Here is a 17,350-nt window from a genome sequence, read left to right as displayed (position 1 = left end):
ACGGCACAAGATATTCCTACAGTGTTTTGTAATATTAATTAATGTTTTTGTTTGTGGCAATTATATAGTGGGCTGGATGGCCTGGGAGAGATTTCGATGCAATATTGATTGCAATAAAGATCCGAATAACTGTGTCAGGTAAGTCAAAGACTGAAGATGTTTTTGGAAGATCGGGTCTGGGTCACGAAAATCATTTGACTAAAGCAGAGAGCTGAAGGAATTTTTGTGCAGATGAAGTTTGTTTATCCCTACGTTTAGAGGTGTGTGATGGCGAAAATATACGTTGCTGTTCTGACCTTTTCTTTGGTGATGGTTATAGAGGCAACCCAGGGGGAGGGGGAGGGGGAGGAGGGAGGAGGGCGGAGGGAGAGGGGAAGAGGGAAACTCCCACGTGAAAAGGTCGGGAATGTTAAGGGGTGTAAATCACTGATTCTGGTCTCATCAAGGGTGTTCACAATGAAACACCACTACTTTTAGCCATCAAGGTATCTTTTAGCTAAATTAGGGTTCCATTCAACAAAAGTAATAAAAGATGCTGTCCACCCATTTCAAAGTGGTACCACGCAGGGGTCAAATTAAGCTCAAGCCATGCCCTGGTTGTCTCTTTTAGGAGTTTTATTAAAATATTCTGCCAACCAGTCCTTATTTTTTCACATAGGAGTCTCTCTCTCTTCCCCCCCTCCCCCCCCCCCCCCCCCCTCATTTCAAGGTCAAAATGGGAATCACGTCTAAGCTCAAGTCTGGTTTCCGTGGTCTTAAGCCCATCAAGAGATATTATTTTGTTTAATCATGGGGATTAAAATTTCATTGCTTAAGGTTTTCAGCAGGAAGGCAAATTGTCTTGAACAAAACTTCTTAAAAAAGAAAACATTTTCTAAAGATGGTAAAATCAGGCACACAAAATCATTCTCACAGCCTGTCAATTTGCTTGGTGCCCAATCATGTAGACTGAATACAGAATAGCACATCTCCTTGGACCTCTCTATTCCTGTTAGGTTAAGTAACCAGAGACAAAATAGGACTTATGGTCTACCACTCACCCCACCCAGCCATTCAGGAAATTGCCCTTATTATATATGTTGCATGTTGTCCTCTGGGGGCTAGTTCAAAGCCTCTTATATACATATCGAGAACGAAACAATCACTCTTTTGGGCTGAAAGAGTCTTGTCTGTCAACAGTGAACGGCTGATTATGCAGATGGCTGACCGTCTTGCAGAGGATGGTTATCGAGACGCTGGGTATACATATGTCAGCATTGATGTAAGTTCCCTGGCCTCCAGAAATTAGTGTTGTTTGTTCTACAGTCTTAAGGATAATACCTCCTAAAGGAGATTTTGATAGCATGTGCTTTGGTTTTGGCAGTGAAGGTGTGAAGCTATAACTGTGAGTGGTGAAGCTACAAGAGGGTTGATGATTTGTCGAGTGCTGGCAGGATTTTGCAAGCGAGTGCTTTTGTTTTGACGGTGAAGCTATGGAAAAGGAGACACCTTTCTTAATTTTCAAAATTATACTGTTTACACTTTGCATTATTTTTTGTATTTCAGGATTGCTGGTCCAATAAGGACCGAGACCCTTCTGGTAATCTTCAGCCTAACAGTACACGATTTCCAAATGGGATGAAGGCCTTAGCAGACTATGTGAGATTTTTAGGTCTTTCTGGTGAAGTTAGGGATTCAAATAAGCTGTGAACAAATTAAAAGCAAATGGAAAAATATAATGAACAAAGGATTGAAATACAGTCTAAAACCTTACATGTATTCTTTTTATAAATGCTTAGTACATTTTAATTTAAACCTTGTGAACAGTTGAAAGTTTAATAATGTTATTCTGAAAAAATGTTTCATTTTGCTCCTTTTCTGACAGTTACATAGCAGGGGACTGAAACTTGGAATGTATGCTGGTATGTGTCAGTTTGGCAAAGACAAATGCCTGACTAAGTCTCTATTTTGGTAAGAATATAATCAGGCATGCTTTCATGCCTTATAGTCTTCACTAATACATACACTCTTCAACTTTGTCTGTCCACCAGATTATGGCACCCACACATGCGCTGGTTATCCAGGAAGTATTGATCACATGGAGCAAGATGCAAAGGTATTACAATATTGGTGGAAAGCAACAAGGCCCTTTCCCTCACCCCCCCTCCTGCCTCCTGTCCCGTGAGCATTTCAATTCAATCTAGTAACTAAATGTATAAAGGTGTCAATTCCACTTGCCACTGTAGTCAACTGTATACAGATCAGCTACTCTTAATAATTTAATTAATTATATATCTATTACTTACAGACATTTGCTGGTTGGGGGGTGGATTATCTAAAGGTTGATGGCTGTCACTCAAAACCAGCTACATTTGATGTCGGTTATCCCAAGTTCTCACAAGCTCTTAATGCCACAGGAAGACCAATATTACTGAGCTGTGAATGGCCTGATTACCAGACCAGAAGGGGTATGAAGGTATAAAAATAATGATGTATCTATTACTTACAGACATTTGCTGGCTGGGGGGTGGATTACCTAAAGGTTGATGGCTGTTACGCAAACCCGTCTACATTTGATATCGGTTACCCCAAGTTCTCAGATTCTCTCAATGCTACAGGAAGACCAATCTTACTAAGCTGTGAATGGCCTCTTTACCAAACGAAAAGGGGTTTAAAGGTATTGTAGCAACACTGCCATTGTTTTCTTCAGATGTTGCCTTTCATGATGATCATCAAAAATGGCCTTACTGTACTTCATTACATTTCTGCTTTAACTTTAGGAGAATTTGCTTGCCTGATGGGCAAGTAAAGTTTTCTGAGACATTATGTTTGAAGAAATTTAAGATGATATTATTGCATTAATTTATTATTTAGGATGTTCATGCCCATTGTTTATGTACATCCTTACTTTGCACGTAATTCATGTCACAATGGCACGCCATGTAATGCATCAAGTGCGCGTACTAAGAGTGAAATATAAGCAAGTATAGGGCGGAATGTGTTAAACTTGTCTGATTAATTTGTTTATGTGATCTAAATTTCACTAGATGTACAGGTAGCTTCCTTTATTGCTAGTAGTTGTAAGCTAAGATTGTCCTAATTAAAAATAAATTTAAAGCTTCTAAAAATGCATGGTCTTCAATGAGCCTTATCTCGAAAACTAGTGTGCTGATCCCCATTCCTTTGCCTTTTTGGCAAAAGTTGATGTTTAATTTATTGTTAAATTCATGTAAATAAACATTAATTTGATCATACTGATAAGAAGTTTTGGAGGCTACTGAGAATGACTTTGTTCGTACATCATAGTCACAGCTTGCCTGGTGGACAACTAAGTTCAGAAATTGGCTCCAGTCTTCACCCTAAGTAATGTCAACCATACTACAGTAAATATAATTATCAACCCATACCCATTTTTATATAATTTGTATTGATCTCAGCTGTCTTCCAAGGAAAATAATTTTTGAAAAAATGTAATTATTGTCTCTCTATCTTGTTTCAGCCTGACTATCCTGCTATTGCAAAAACTTGCAACACCTGGAGAAACTACCTTGATTTACAGGTTTGGTGTTTATTTATTTGTACTTATTTTAAAGGTTAATGCTCAGTGAAACCTATTATGTAGCAGACACTCTTTGGACCAGACAGGTGTTTGGTTGTATACACTGTCTGGCAGATTAAATAATATTTAGTGTTTATGTGTGACTAGAACCATGAGACACTGTCAGTTTATGAGAATATTCTGTCAACAGTCATGTACATAGGCAGGGATTTGACTGTATTCCCTCTATTTAGTTTTGTCTCTCCACTTCTCTCCTGCTGTTACTTTTTCTTTGTTTGCTTTATCAGGGGCAGATCCAGAAAATTCAGATGCAGGGGGCCAAAGGAATTGTGGCAGAGCACAAGACCTCCCCACCTCCCCCATCACCACCACTGAAACCGAATAAAATACTTCACTCTGAAGAGGGTTGGTCAATTTGTTTTAGAAAAATACAAAATGGGGGAACAGTAGCTCCCTTGCCCCTGCCCCTGCCTTCTCCCCAAATATGCCCCAGGCCTGTACATAACAGAACAAAGCATGCTTATGGTGCTGTTAATGCCTAAATATAATTATTTAACATGAACTCCTTGATTGCCTTGATCAACTGCAGGACTCCTGGGAAAGTGTGTTAGGAATTGTGGAACACTTTGCCCAGAATCAGGACACATTCACAGCAGTAGCAGGACCTGGGCAATGGAATGATCCAGATCAGGTAAGCCTGTGATGTTAGTAGGTCTTTCTCACAGGAAAAAAAAAAGCCCAGCTAAACCTTATTCTGGTTTCTGTAGCATGCCTGGTTGACTACTTTTGGAATCCATTTGGAGAACATACATGTATTCAATGAAATTGTGCTCACCATTTTCATTTAAATCATTCTAGTCCATTTCTGTCTGTCTGTTTTCATTAAAATGTATTCTTCTAGAAGTCAAAATTATAAAGTTTGAGCCTAATGCCCAGATATTAGGGGTGTAATTCAACTTGTCCAACAAACATCCCTGGCCCTTTCACATGGGAGTTCTGCCCTAACCCCACCCCTTACATGTACTTAAACCATTTGGATTTACTGTAGGTAGAGATAGGTACCAGTTAATTATTAATAACATCAAAGAGTGACGTGGACCATGCTAATTCTTCAGCTTGTAGTTGGTGATTTTGGGCTGAGCTACGAAGAGTCGAAAGCCCAGTTTGCTCTTTGGTCAATCCTAGCTGCAGTAAGTATAGTTTTTATTCATCTTGTAAAAAGAAATCTAGTTACAAAAACAATCAAATGAATGCTTTTGAGGGAGTTATGATGACTTAGTGTAAGTTTATTTAGATGGCTTACTCCAGGACTGTATAGCTGCAGGTACAGGCAAACCAAGGCACTTGTCTTAGTCAGTTTTGTCATTTTTGTTGTTCTTGTAGAAATGACATCAACTCGGAAAAAAAATCTGAGTTCCATCGTAAACACCCTAAATAAAATGCCTAGGAATAGAATTTAACTGTGGACATTGCCTCAGTCATAATTTTTTCATGAGTGTTGCCTCACCTGTTATAATCTATTTGATTGATTGCTTGCTTTAAGTCTCATTGTTCCCCGGCAGGCTTTAGGCAGCTGTAACAATGCAAGATTTTGGTTTGTTTTTATATTATAGCCTCTTACAATGTCCAATGATTTGCGAGATATTTCAACTGAGGCCAGAGACATTCTTCTGAACAGGTATTTGTCAATATACTAAGTACACATATCAAAAGCCATCATGTGTTCTTTGCTGTTGATTGTGTTTAGAAGGTTTAGTTTCTAATGGCAACCTTCTGTAAAGTTGAACCACTGATGAGCTACTGCTAAAAATGTGGTGATATTACAGTGCGACTACGTGAACCGGGCCACTTGAAAGAGAGTTGACCAATCAGAATATTACCTGAAAAGGAAAGGTCATAGTGATCTTTTTCATAAATAAACCAATAACATTGAAGAACACGAACAATAGTTCTTAACAAAATTGAAAACCCAACAAAGTGTGAAGCATTGCAAACCTCTCAGGAAACTTTGCCATTTGTTGATTGGTTAGTTTCAATCTTAAATTTTGTACACTTTTCAAAGGTTTCGGTTTAGTTGTCTGTGGCAAAATGAGTTTTGGAGCTAAATTTTTCGAGTGAGATTTATAATGATAGTTACGGTGATTTGCAGTCTGTAGGACTGAATCTGTTAGAAGGTCTATAACACATAGGAGTCAACAGTATTTATGTATCCATGTCAAACAGACCCTTATTACTTTCTGACACGAGAAAGCTACCAGTCCATTGTTTTTGGTTGATGTTTTGATTGGTTAGTTTTCTAGGTGGGCCAGTTCGAGTTATAAGTGCACTGTAATTATAACAGGGTGGCCATGTTTAAATTGAGGCAGGTTTGCACCAAGCACAATATTATTCAGATCTGTGTTCCAGAAAAGTCAACTAATAAGTACGATTGTTTGTATTTTGAGCTATTAAAATAATTATCAACAAGTAAGATGTACAACTTCATGCATAATCTTTGCTGTTATCTTTACAACACATGCAGTCACAGCAAAGTTGCAGATTTTTATCTCTTGATTCCCACAAATAACTTAAATTAATAGTAAGTAATGTTCCGTTGGTATAAGAACCTTTTAATTAACAACAGTCAGCTGATTTATGCATTTTTTATTACAACCTAAAAAAATAAAACATCCTGATGACATAATTTTCATTACTTAAATCTGCATTTTTTTCATCCTAGAGAAGTAATTGCTGTTAGTCAGGACAAGCTTGCCAAAATGGGACGAAGAGTGGTGTGTATAATAATTATTCCTGAGTCTTATGGCAGCTAATCATGCAACAAGGAGGGCCTCAGAAACTGTGACAATAAAAGAGCAATACTCTCCCCTAATATATCCAACATGTTGGTTTTTAACATTCATTTGGTCAATGCAAAATCACATCAAACTTTGTTTGAAAATGTCTGGGCAAAGGGAGGGAGAAAGGAGGGAGGGTGGGGGTTACTTCCCAGCATTTTTGGGAGCCGGGGAATTTGAGTCCTGAACCTTAGGACCTGTACCCCATTTCAGACCAAAATGGTAAATCTCTATACCCTTTTTCAGACCAAAACTCCTCAAAAACCATTAGATTACCTTCTGGCACTGCACATACCTATATAGCCCATTATAAGAAGTACCCCCTGGAATTCCTAGCCATGAATAATAGTTATTAGGTACAATCAGCTATGAAATTCTTTTCTCTATTGAACTAAGTTCAAACCTTAATATTGAACTATTACCAATTCTGCTTTAAATCTATTCCTGTATTGTAGTCTAATGAAAACGGTTTGGAAGTTTGGTCACGTCCCTTGTCAAATGGAAGTGTAGCTGTTGTTCTGTTTAATGGTAATACAAGAGAACCTGTTGAAATCAAAGCAGATTTTAAACTGGTATGTATATAATTAACTGAGCTAACTAATTGAACTTGCAATCCTGGGACGGGTTGTTCAAATCCCGATTAAGCTAACCCAGGATTAGTGAGATTTCAGTTTAATGTAATTGTGACCTTTCACGCGAAAACATGCTTTATCGGCTTTCCGTTTTCGAACGGAATTCCGTTTAGAAGCCGTTTGAAAGCCTTTTGAAAGAAATTTGCACTCATTCGAACAACCTGGGTCATCATAGGTCACAATTTTTCGGTCAGGTTTTTCTGTTTATATTGTTTGTCCTTTAGTTTTGAGTTTGAATAATCTAAAACTACACAAAATATGAGAAGTTTAAAAAAATGATGCAAGAGAAATTGGTGCTTTGGTTAACTTTTAATGCTGGGTTAGCATTAAGCGGCTTTCATAACCAATCACAATCTCAATTACCTTCCAGCTACAGCAAATACTATAGAGTAATATACTCTCTCCCGAGAGCAAAGTATTGCTCTTGCATAGCATTGCATTGTGTGACAGAGAAAGGGCCAAAACTGCGCTAACCAAACCATACAAGTTGCAACTGGCTACGCTTTTGTATCTGATTGGTTAGGTACTTAAGAGTTGTACAGTTAGAATGTAGTGAAAGGAGAACCAATCAACCCTGCATTGCTTTCACACTAAATAGAAAACTGCTCTTGAATGTCATTTGTTCTGGCATGCATTTTGGATCCTCGCATTCTTTATTATTTCATATGAATTCATAAAGCATGTATCTACCTGCGCCGGTACATGAACATTTTCAAGGTTATCAACTTTGGTTGGTTCACATCTGTTTAACTAAATGGTATATAGAGTGATATTTCAGACACTCAAACAATAAAATCTTTAACTAATTGTTTCCTTCGATGCCACAGGTTGGATTGACGTCAGCTACAGCCTTTGTCAGAGACTTGTTTACTCACACTGACCTGGGCAAGTTTACTAAGTTCTACAGTGCCGAAGTCAACCCCTCGGGGGTCATAATGGTTAAATTGACACCAGTCAAAGATTCCTTTTATTAGCTTCCAGATGTCAGCTGAAAAAAAGAGATTATGTATGGCTTCAAAATGTCTCTGTAACTGAAGTTCATAGTATTATGTTACATGTACCAGTTTTGAGAATCAAGGGTCACGCCATATTTTCTAACTCAAGTAGGTCATATTTCACAAAATGCAGATATTAATCGTAATTCCAAAATAAGATTGTGCTGATCTAAACCTTACTGCTATTATGACACTCAGTGTCAAAGAGCAAAAATCCGTTTTTCCAAACGTAATTTAATAATTTATAATTATTTTGAAATTTGTCGATTACACAGTATTTGGGTGGCATACTGAAAACATTTAGGCTGGTATTTCAGTAGAGTGAAAACAATGGATTTTTTTATTGAAATACATGTGAGTGGTGAGAATGAAAATTGTGTATTTTGCCATTAATAGAAACAATCTGAACAAGTCTAGTTTTTGTAACATCAGTTTCATCAGTAATTCAATAAATTTGCCTTCATTCAAAGCTGTTTGAGTTGTGTTTCTATGTAACAAGTAAAATAGATATTTTCTCTTAGGGATGCAGCATTATTATTTTGAGGGGGGTTGGGGGGTGGGTGTTGGGCATTTTCCTAAAAAAAAAAATCCCGCACAACCAAAACTGCTGAAAAAATCATTCAAGGGGAGCCATGGGGGAAAAATTGATTAAGTGCTTACTCTTTTTCTATGGCCATCATAGCTTGATAAAAAATAACACGCAAACTGCAGTGATAAACATGTTTATCACCGCAGTTTGGGTGTTATTTCATAAGTGCTTACTACTCAAAACTAAGTCCTGTGATTTATTTTTAAAAAAATTCTTGCACAAGCAAGAATTTTGCCCCCTTCCCCTGTCCCACTCCCCCAAAAACATGTACAACATAAAAGAAAATTTCCCAACTCTTCCAACCACACCCCCCCCCCCCCCTCCCCCTCTGCCTCCTTCCTTCAAAAAATACTGGTCCGTCCCTTTAGAGTGGGACCTAAAGGAACGAAAGTGGAAAAGATAGAACAGGCCAAGTGATATTAACGTTTGGTCAAAGCAATTGTAGTTGCCTTTCTCAAGTCAAAACCGCAGACAAAAGAGCACCAGTTTCATTAGAAGTTTGTACCATTAATTAAGAAGAAGCGTGTAATTGAAAAAATACCGTCAATGAATCAGTCCTGTTATTCGCCCGTTCAGTCGTCTTAGTCCTATAATAAATTATGATTCCAAAGTAGAGAATTCAGCCGTGTGTCATCGCTTCAGTTCACTGTACAACATCTCTACTTCTCTCTCTAATTAATCCCGTGCGGAGAGAGGAAAACGCAGGCTGGGTATCCTGTGAGGGACACATTGACTTGTGACTGAAAAAATGGCGGATCGTTGGTTGCATGTTGTGGTAGTATTTCTCCTTCTCAATGTTGGATTTTCTCACAACGATCTTGTTATTGGTTTGGATAATGGTCTAGCTCTGACACCACCAAGTAAGTCTTATTTATTGAATTCACGATTAATTTTAGCATGGAATGTGCTAATTTGCCACTTAGCTTGTAGCAACAGTCTCAAGGTTTTTGCAAGCGGCATTGAGCTTACAAGATATTCTTTAAATATTATCTCCGTTTTGCGGCAAGTGGGCTGGATGGACTGGGAGAGATTTCGATGCAATATCGATTGCAATAAAGATCCGAATAACTGCATTAGGTGAGTCTCATAAGCTTATACTCTTTTGAAGGTCGGTCTGGGTCACGGAAACAAAATAGAAGAAAAGGGCAGATCATGCAGCGAATTTTCGCTTCCTGTCGGTCAATTTTGTTTATTTTACACACTACGCATAGAGACTTGCGCTAGATTAAGAGGATATAAATTGTTTCTTTGTTGCATAACTTTTCTTTGGAGATGGTTGCTAGGGACAACATAACTTACTACCTTAATTCAAGGTCAAAGTGGATGAAAGCTCCAGTGGTTTTCTTGCTCTTTAACCCGTGTTAGTTTGATTGATGATGGCGATAATGTAGATGGATTTATTATGCAGAATAACGCATCTTATTGATGTCTTGTGGACAAGATACTCATGGGCTTGACTACCCTCCCCGTAAGGTCAGAGGCTGGAAATAAAACAGGGTTTACCACACACCCTCAATTCAGGTTACACCCAATATGCATTTAGTAAATAATAATGAACAAAATGTGGGAAGCAGTATATATGGGTACATGAATGCAGTATTGAAATTTTCAGAACTTAGTAGATGCCGCTGAAAGAGTCTTGTCTGTCAACAGTGAACGGCTGATTATGCAGATGGCCGACCGTCTTGCAGAGGATGGTTATCGAGACGCTGGGTACAAATATGTCAGCATTGATGTAAGTTCCATGGCCTCCAGAAATTTAGTGTTGTTTGGTCTATGGTCATAAAGTAGATGCCTCACATAGGAGACCCTTTTCTAATTTTCCAAATTTTTAATTACTACTTTTTCTTTGCATTAATTTTCTGTATTCTAGGATTGCTGGTCTAATAAGGATCGAGACCCTTCTGGTAATCTTCAGCCTAACAGTACACGATTTCCAAGTGGAATAAAGGCCTTAGCAGACTATGTGAGAATTTTATTTTTTAGGAAGTAAATTTGGAAGGTGCAGTGGCCTCATGGGTTGCTTGCTAGACTCCGGATTGAGCAGTCTGGGTTCTAGTCCTGGCTGGGTTAATTGTGTTGTGCTTAGACAAGACACTTCACTCTGAGTCTCACAGTGCCTCTCTCCACCCATGGTCAGGTGCATAAGGGTACCATCCATGTTTAATAATGCTGTGGGCGATGGATTAGGATCCCATCCAGGGAGAGTAGAAAAACTGGGATAAGCTCATGTTGTATGAAACACAAGTATCATTAGAGACTAAAATAAGTAAATGTAAATTAACAAATTAAATCAGTTGATTTAAATACAGTATGGCTATTAACACTCCTATATATATATTTTTTTGTATTTTATTTTAACACTCCTATATAACTGCTTATAATCAAGCATTGTGAGAGGGTACATTTACAAGCTTTGTAAGATTTTACTGAGAAAATGTTTCACTTTGCTTCTGACATAGTTACATAGCAAGGGATTGAAACTTGGAATGTATGCTGGTATGTGTCAGTTGCATTATTTGGTTTACTATCTTGTTGGGTTTTGAGGATGCCATCCAAGTTTTACACATAATTGAACAGTTTGGTTGCAATTCCTTCTTGAATTGAGAAAGATATGAGACCAATTTACTAATTTGACAAGAGTCTAATTTACAAGAATGTGATCAGACATGCTTTCATGCATTGTAGTCCTAAAATTACTAATAATATTATTTATTGCCCTTTTTCACTTTGTCTGTCTACATGTTCACCAGATTATGGCTTCTTTACATGTGCTGGTTATCCAGGAAGTATTCAACACATTGAACAGGATGCAAAGGTAACAAATTTATTGAAATGGTTAACTTGACCCTCCACCACCCTCCCCCCCCCCCCCCCACCTTGCCAGCATGCAAACATGGACAGGTCTTTTGCCCTGTCTTCATTAACAGGCCACCCCCACACCCCCTCCTTTTTACCCACAAAATTCCAAAGAGCTATTAAAAAACTTGTTATGAAGTGTTTTTGTATCTCAGTGAAAATACGTAGAATTTGGAGTGTTGGTTTTTGGGGAAAACGAGGAGAGGATGTAAAGAAAAACACCAAGAGCAAGTACAAGAACTAACAACAAACTCAACCTACTTACTTGTAAGACCCTGGGTTCAGGATTGGTACATGGGCCACATTGGTGGCCGTTAAGTGGTCTCACCACTGCACTACATTTAGAGGCCTTCAGTTTGTCTACTGGGCAATCATAATTATAATATTCATAATCATTGTATTTATTACTTACTTACAGACATTTGCTAGTTGGGAAGTAGATTACCTCAAGGTTGATGGTTGTTTCTCAAACCCTTTTACATTTGATGTTGGTTACCCCAAGTTCTCACAAGCTCTTAATGCAACAGGACGACAAATATTACTGAGCTGCGAATGGCCTGATTACCAAGCCAAATTGGGATTAAAGGTATTGCGCTGTTGTGTTCTATGCCCAACATAAAAAATCTCCCTACTTTCTTTTATAACATTTCTATAATTATTATCTTTGGGAGAATTTCGTATGTAACACCCTGCACTCTATAATTCTATACCATGTCACTGTCTACAATTGACTGATCATTAACATGATAAAATTTTGTGAAATAACATCCCTGGTAACTTTCAGTTTTCTAATGTCTAAAGCTTGTTTCATAGGGTCATTACACTGTGACAATATGCCAATTGTCAAATAGCCCAATCAATGTTTGACCATGTGCTTTTGTCACTGGTCTGTTTTCAACATGGTTGAGTACAAGTTGATGCTCTGGTGTTTAAATAGATAAATTAAATAGAATAAATCAAACAAGGGGTGGGTTCACTACTTTTTTAACTTTATAAACCACTGACAATAATAATTATTATTATTATGCTTTTTATTAGTTAACTGTCTTGTCAATTTTAAAAGCAAACAGGTAATAATATGCATTGTTTAGCTCCAGAAAATATCCATACCCCCCCCTATGGAAGGGATTTTTTCCTAAGACCTCCCCACCCCTCTCTTCTTTAAATTTTTTGTTCTTACAGAACCCCCCACCCCCCAGGAAATTCCAATCCCCTCCATGGAAGGAGTATGGATATTTTCTGGAACTGCAAATTTTTAAACAGTCAACTCTAAATCTGGCAGGCAGTAAAATGCAGCAATTTTAAAGGGGTTGTTTAGCATTGATCATACTCAGTATTGTAACCTTGCTTTTTATTCAATCCCTCCCAACCCCCAAATTGTTCAGGATTAAGTAATTTGTTGTCTCTGTGTTTCATACCAGCCTGACTATGCTGCTATTGCAAAAACTTGCAACACCTGGAGAAATTACATTGATGTGCAGGTTTGGAAGTCATTTCAAATTTATTAATATTGTTATTTTATTTTAATATTTATAATTTTGTAAATTAATCTCCCCTTAGTGGGAATCTACAGATACAATGTCCACTTAGAGAGGTACGGTGTCTGTTTATAGTATAAAATATTACAAACTCCTTGATTGCCTTGAACTGCAGGACTCCTGGGAAAGTGTGTTAGGAATTTTGGATCACTTTGCCCAGAATCAGGACACTTTTGTAGAGGTAGCTGGACCTGGGCACTGGAATGACCCAGATATGGTAAGATTCAAATCCAAAACCCCTTGGAATAGACTTCACTGTAACCATTAAAGGCCACAGCCTGCATTTCTGTTTTCAGTGATAAGTGGGGGCAGATCTAGGGGGAGGGCGTACGGGGTGCACACCCCCCTCCCCTCCTGAGATGAAGCGCTTTCTTCGTATTCGCTTTTGAAATTTACCTCACCAGTCAGTTTACGCCATTCCTCAGTGGTGCACCCCTCCTAAGAAAAATCCTGGATCTGCCCCTGACTAATATAACAGGACTTGAAAAAAACTTGAATTCCAGCTAATGCCCTTGGGACAAGTATCTCTCAAATTTTGCTTGCCTTGGGGGCAAGACATAGTTTGTTCTTTTAATGATATGTTGACAGACAACTTGCCTGATCCTTTGCCCATCAAACGAGAATCAAAAGCTACTTGCCCCGAGGGAAAATATACTTGTCCTGGACGACCGGACGGCACTTTTTTCAAGCTCTGAATTATTTAAAACTTTTGGTACATGTATATGTGTTGTAAATCTTCTGAACAAAAAGTGTAGGTTATTACATAATCAACTGATAGCATTTGCTATCAACATTTTCATTACTTTTTAGTTCCTTTTACTTTTTCTTTTAGCTTGTAGTTGGTGACTTTGGGCTGAATTATGAACAGTCTAAAGCCCAGTTTGCTCTTTGGTCAATCCTAGCTGCAGTAAGTATATATTAATAGTCACATTAAATGATTAATAATAAAATAATTGCAGTCTGTTAATCAACTCCTTCCTAGCTAATGCTCTGTGAGGAAGCTAAGATTATCTGGTTTAATTTTATTTAGTAATGTTTTTTTCATAAATGACCTCCATTGAGGTTACTGGGCAGTCTTTTTATGGGCTTTCGTATTATCATTCAAGATTTTGGTGTGTCTATGTTTTAGCCTCTTATAATGTCCAATGATTTACGAAATATTTCAACCGAGGCCAGAGATATTCTTCTAAACAGGTATGTGTTGCTAAAGTGAATTCAAAGTTAACTGTTAAATGCTAAATGTATTGAAAGGTATCATGTGCTGCAGTTAAATTATTTAATATGTGCATTTTACTACCGGTCTTTTCAATGGCAAGTTTGAGTAAAGTCAAACCACTGACCTATCACAAGTTAGAATGTGCATTTCCAGAAAATATCCATACCCACCCCAAGGAAGGTTAATGAAATTCCAAGGGGGAGGGAGGTTTCAAGAGCCCAATTTTTTTAAAGGAAAGTATGACACTAAAATGGAATTTCTTGAGGGGTGGTGGTGGGGGGGTTTCAAGCTAAAAAACCTTCGGTGGGAGGGGTATGGATATTTTCTGGTAAAACACAATGCAGCAGTGAGTGGTATTTACAAGGTGGTGCATGTAGTTTAAAAGGAAAGCAAGTCTTGACAAAGCACAATATTATTCTATATTCCAAAATAAAGAACAGTTTGCATACTTTTGAACATCTTATGATGATGTTTAAATTATTAGATGTATGACCTCATGCATGTATAATCTTTGTTGTTATCTTAAAGTTTACTTTGTTCACTACATTGAGAAAGTGCAAATTTTGTCACTTGAGTTGATGATTTCTTACAAAATAACTTTAGTTAACAAATTGCCATTAGTATAAAGTAATGTTCTGTTGGCATCAGATCAGAGGCTATTAATTAAAAACATCAAAGTTTGAACATTATATGCATCTTTTTAGGACAAAAAACAGATGAACCATATTTTTGTATGCTTGATTCATTATAGAGAAGTAATTGCTGTTAGTCAGGACAAGCTTGGCAAAATGGGACAAAGACTGGTGTGTATAATATTTGGTTTATTCTATTATTTTAAAAAGATGAGCTGGTTTGTAAGGTTATTAAGACTCAGAAGTCTGTCATGAACAACAGCTAAAGGCTATAAAGGGCTCTAACAAAGCAAGCAACTAAGCATGCAACAAACAGGCCTTGAAACTGTGACAACTTACAGTTAATGAAACAACAATACCATTGATCCCCCTAGACCCAAGGTAATTGTTTTCAAAAGAGTTGACGCACAGTCACAACAAACTGTCTCTAGAAACGTTAGCTGACCTGGCAAACAATAGGAAACAGGTTTAATTTTTTTTCCTCAGGGGGACTGGGTGAGGGAAAGAAGGTCTCAATTTTCACTTGTCATACCCTCCCTTCTAGTCTACAAGGTTATAAATTATTGTACTTCGCAATTTTCTCCTAATATTGCCTTCCCACCCCCTGAGTTCCTAGGCTCTCTTCTCACTTCTCCCTGCTACCCCACTCCTCACCCACACACTATAAACATATAGTCACTGCCCTTTAGATATTAAATTGGCTACATGTAGTAGAAATGTGTGCGAAATATGCAGTCAGGGAACTCAATTTAGCCATGAAAACTCAGTTACCAATTTTAATGTTTTCTCATATTTACATGTATGGTAGTTTGCTGAAAAAGGTTTGGAAATTTGGTCGCGTGCCTTATCAGATGGAAGTGTGGCTGTTGTACTTTTTAATCGTAATACCAATGAACCAGAGGAAATCAAAGCAGATTTTGCATTGGTATGTATAAACTTGATAGCTTTACTATTATTTTGAACTTGCATGAAAGCCCTGGTCATTTTAAGTGGCATTTGACATTATCATAAGTTGCTGCAAATTTCTTACTTGTCAGTCAGTAACATTCCCTTGTACCTGTAGTGTATGTGTTCCTATACAAAATTCCTGTATTACGTGTATATTTTACTCAGGCACTGATACTTTTGTTATAAAATTAAATTAAATTATCCAGAGTTGGAGATACGACAACTACAGTGTAGTAATTTTAAATGTTCTGAAGAAAATGGAGTCAAAAATTATAGATCACTGTAATAATTATTGTAAAATAGACCAATGACCAATAGCAACAACCCTCGACAAACTAATAAACCAATGAGACCAAAGAGAACGATATAGAACACCATTTGAAGCATGCATGGAGAAATGCACCGTTTCCCAAGGGAGCTGCCTCGCATGAAAGAGAGAGGGCCAGAACTGGATGAGCTGAACCATGCAAGTTGCAACTGTAGTGTAGTTTTTGCCTTTTGAGTACAGATCAGAGTTGTATGAGTGATACCCCGGACTAATCCTGGATTAATACTTATCACACTGATTACAAAACTGCTCTTAAATACCATTTTCAAACACAGTAATAATTCATCAAATTTAAACAAAGGAAATCAAGGCCATGACAGTGTTTGGATATCTGATCTCAATTAGCATACTAGATTTTTATGATTTTATTTCTCCAGTTTCCCCTTAGTTTTAGTTCCTATTGAGAAATTTGACATATCTTTATGACATATCTTTATGACATATTACTTAATCATTGATCATTTTGGAGAAGTAACACACTCATTGTAGATGTTTTGTATTAATTTTATAATCCTGCATGATTAATAACTTGGGAAGGTGTACATCAGTTAAACCTCATGTTTTGTTTCTTTCAATACCACAGGTTGGATTGACGTCAGCTACAGCTTCTGCCAGAGATTTGTTTGCTCATAGTGACCTGGGCAAGTTTACCAAGTTCTACAGTGCTGAAGTCAAACCCTTGGCAGTTGTGATGGTTAAATTGACACCAGTCAATTAGGTCTCTTTTAGTGAATTGAAGAATGATTTCAGTTGAAAAAGGGAATTATATAGGGTGTACATTGTAACTGAAGATCAGCGTTTCAGGGTTTCAGGTGCCAGTCCTGACTTAAAAACCAGCTACTTTGACAATTTTCAGAGCCGCCTACTACTTGAGAAATGATATGTGTGTAAGTTGTAAAGAGTAAGTTAGGGAAAACACATTTTTTCGGAATGTGACTGAACCTTGACTGTCCTTGTCTCACGACAGTCAAAGCTATAGCTAGAGAGGAGGCATGGGGTCAGGGTGTGGTGTACATTTTCAATTACGCTAGTACTGAAGGATAAAAATTGAAAAGAGTCTTTATAATCCCTTAATATTCTTGGCATTTTGGCCTTATACAAAATTATATCCCCGACCCCAAGAGAATATGTAAAATAGCATTTCAGAGCCCCTCAATTTCAAAATTGTCTGGGGGAACATACCATAGACCTCCCTAGCAGCTTGTCCCCTTTAAAACACAAAATTGGTGTTAGCAGTCTGC

At 37.6% G+C, this 17,350-nt stretch overlaps 2 protein-coding genes across 4 annotated transcripts in view; both read left to right on the top strand.

The window, feature by feature from the left end:
- The window catches only part of LOC145502928 (uncharacterized), a 20,754-nt gene extending 11,859 nt beyond the window's left edge, over positions 1 to 8,895 (top strand). The window contains exons 16-29 of the mRNA XM_081482370.1: positions 69 to 138; positions 1,180 to 1,261; positions 1,546 to 1,638; positions 1,865 to 1,901; positions 2,031 to 2,095; positions 2,288 to 2,447; positions 2,598 to 2,656; positions 3,479 to 3,538; positions 4,128 to 4,229; positions 4,654 to 4,728; positions 5,152 to 5,216; positions 6,258 to 6,309; positions 6,828 to 6,944; positions 7,832 to 8,895. Coding sequence (XP_081338496.1) covers positions 69 to 138; positions 1,180 to 1,261; positions 1,546 to 1,638; positions 1,865 to 1,901; positions 2,031 to 2,095; positions 2,288 to 2,447; positions 2,598 to 2,656; positions 3,479 to 3,538; positions 4,128 to 4,229; positions 4,654 to 4,728; positions 5,152 to 5,216; positions 6,258 to 6,309; positions 6,828 to 6,944; positions 7,832 to 7,978 — 1,184 coding nt within the window. The 3' untranslated portion in view covers positions 7,979 to 8,895. The remainder of the gene's footprint in view (positions 1 to 68; positions 139 to 1,179; positions 1,262 to 1,545; positions 1,639 to 1,864; positions 1,902 to 2,030; positions 2,096 to 2,287; positions 2,448 to 2,597; positions 2,657 to 3,478; positions 3,539 to 4,127; positions 4,230 to 4,653; positions 4,729 to 5,151; positions 5,217 to 6,257; positions 6,310 to 6,827; positions 6,945 to 7,831) is intronic.
- A 437-nt stretch (positions 8,896 to 9,332) lies between these two features.
- LOC145481622 (alpha-N-acetylgalactosaminidase-like) lies at positions 9,333 to 16,833 on the top strand. Of its 3 annotated transcripts, none has more exons than XM_081460153.1 (14): positions 9,333 to 9,448; positions 9,596 to 9,665; positions 10,242 to 10,323; positions 10,462 to 10,554; positions 11,051 to 11,087; positions 11,342 to 11,406; positions 11,866 to 12,033; positions 12,869 to 12,928; positions 13,101 to 13,202; positions 13,818 to 13,892; positions 14,115 to 14,179; positions 14,953 to 15,004; positions 15,642 to 15,758; positions 16,693 to 16,833. In XM_081460153.1, exons 1-14 carry the CDS (start codon positions 9,337 to 9,339, stop codon positions 16,825 to 16,827), a joined length of 1,233 nt encoding a protein of 410 aa, XP_081316279.1. In that variant the 5' UTR covers positions 9,333 to 9,336; the 3' UTR covers positions 16,828 to 16,833. The 3 variants fall into 3 exon arrangements, with proteins under 3 accessions (XP_081316279.1, XP_081316272.1, XP_081316264.1); XM_081460146.1 differs by having other exon boundaries at positions 9,512 to 9,665; XM_081460138.1 differs by having other exon boundaries at positions 9,333 to 9,665.
- Positions 16,834 to 17,350: the final 517 nt, after the last annotated feature.

This window comes from Orbicella franksi, chromosome 1 (assembly GCF_964199315.1).
Source record: "Orbicella franksi chromosome 1, jaOrbFran1.1, whole genome shotgun sequence".
NCBI classification, from domain to species: Eukaryota; Metazoa; Cnidaria; class Anthozoa; order Scleractinia; family Merulinidae; genus Orbicella; species Orbicella franksi.
This window is presented reverse-complemented; position numbering and strand designations above follow the sequence as displayed.

Bases quoted from the DNA above. Each gene is read 5' to 3' on its own strand.
- LOC145481622 (XM_081460138.1), top strand. From the start codon at position 9,337: ATGGCGGATCGTTGGTTGCATGTTGTGGTAGTATTTCTCCTTCTCAAT. The intron at 10,324-10,461 runs GTAAGTTCCATG...TCTGTATTCTAG, and splicing joins ACAAATATGTCAGCATTGAT to GATTGCTGGTCTAATAAGGA. The intron at 13,203-13,817 runs GTAAGATTCAAA...TTTTTCTTTTAG, and splicing joins ACTGGAATGACCCAGATATG to CTTGTAGTTGGTGACTTTGG.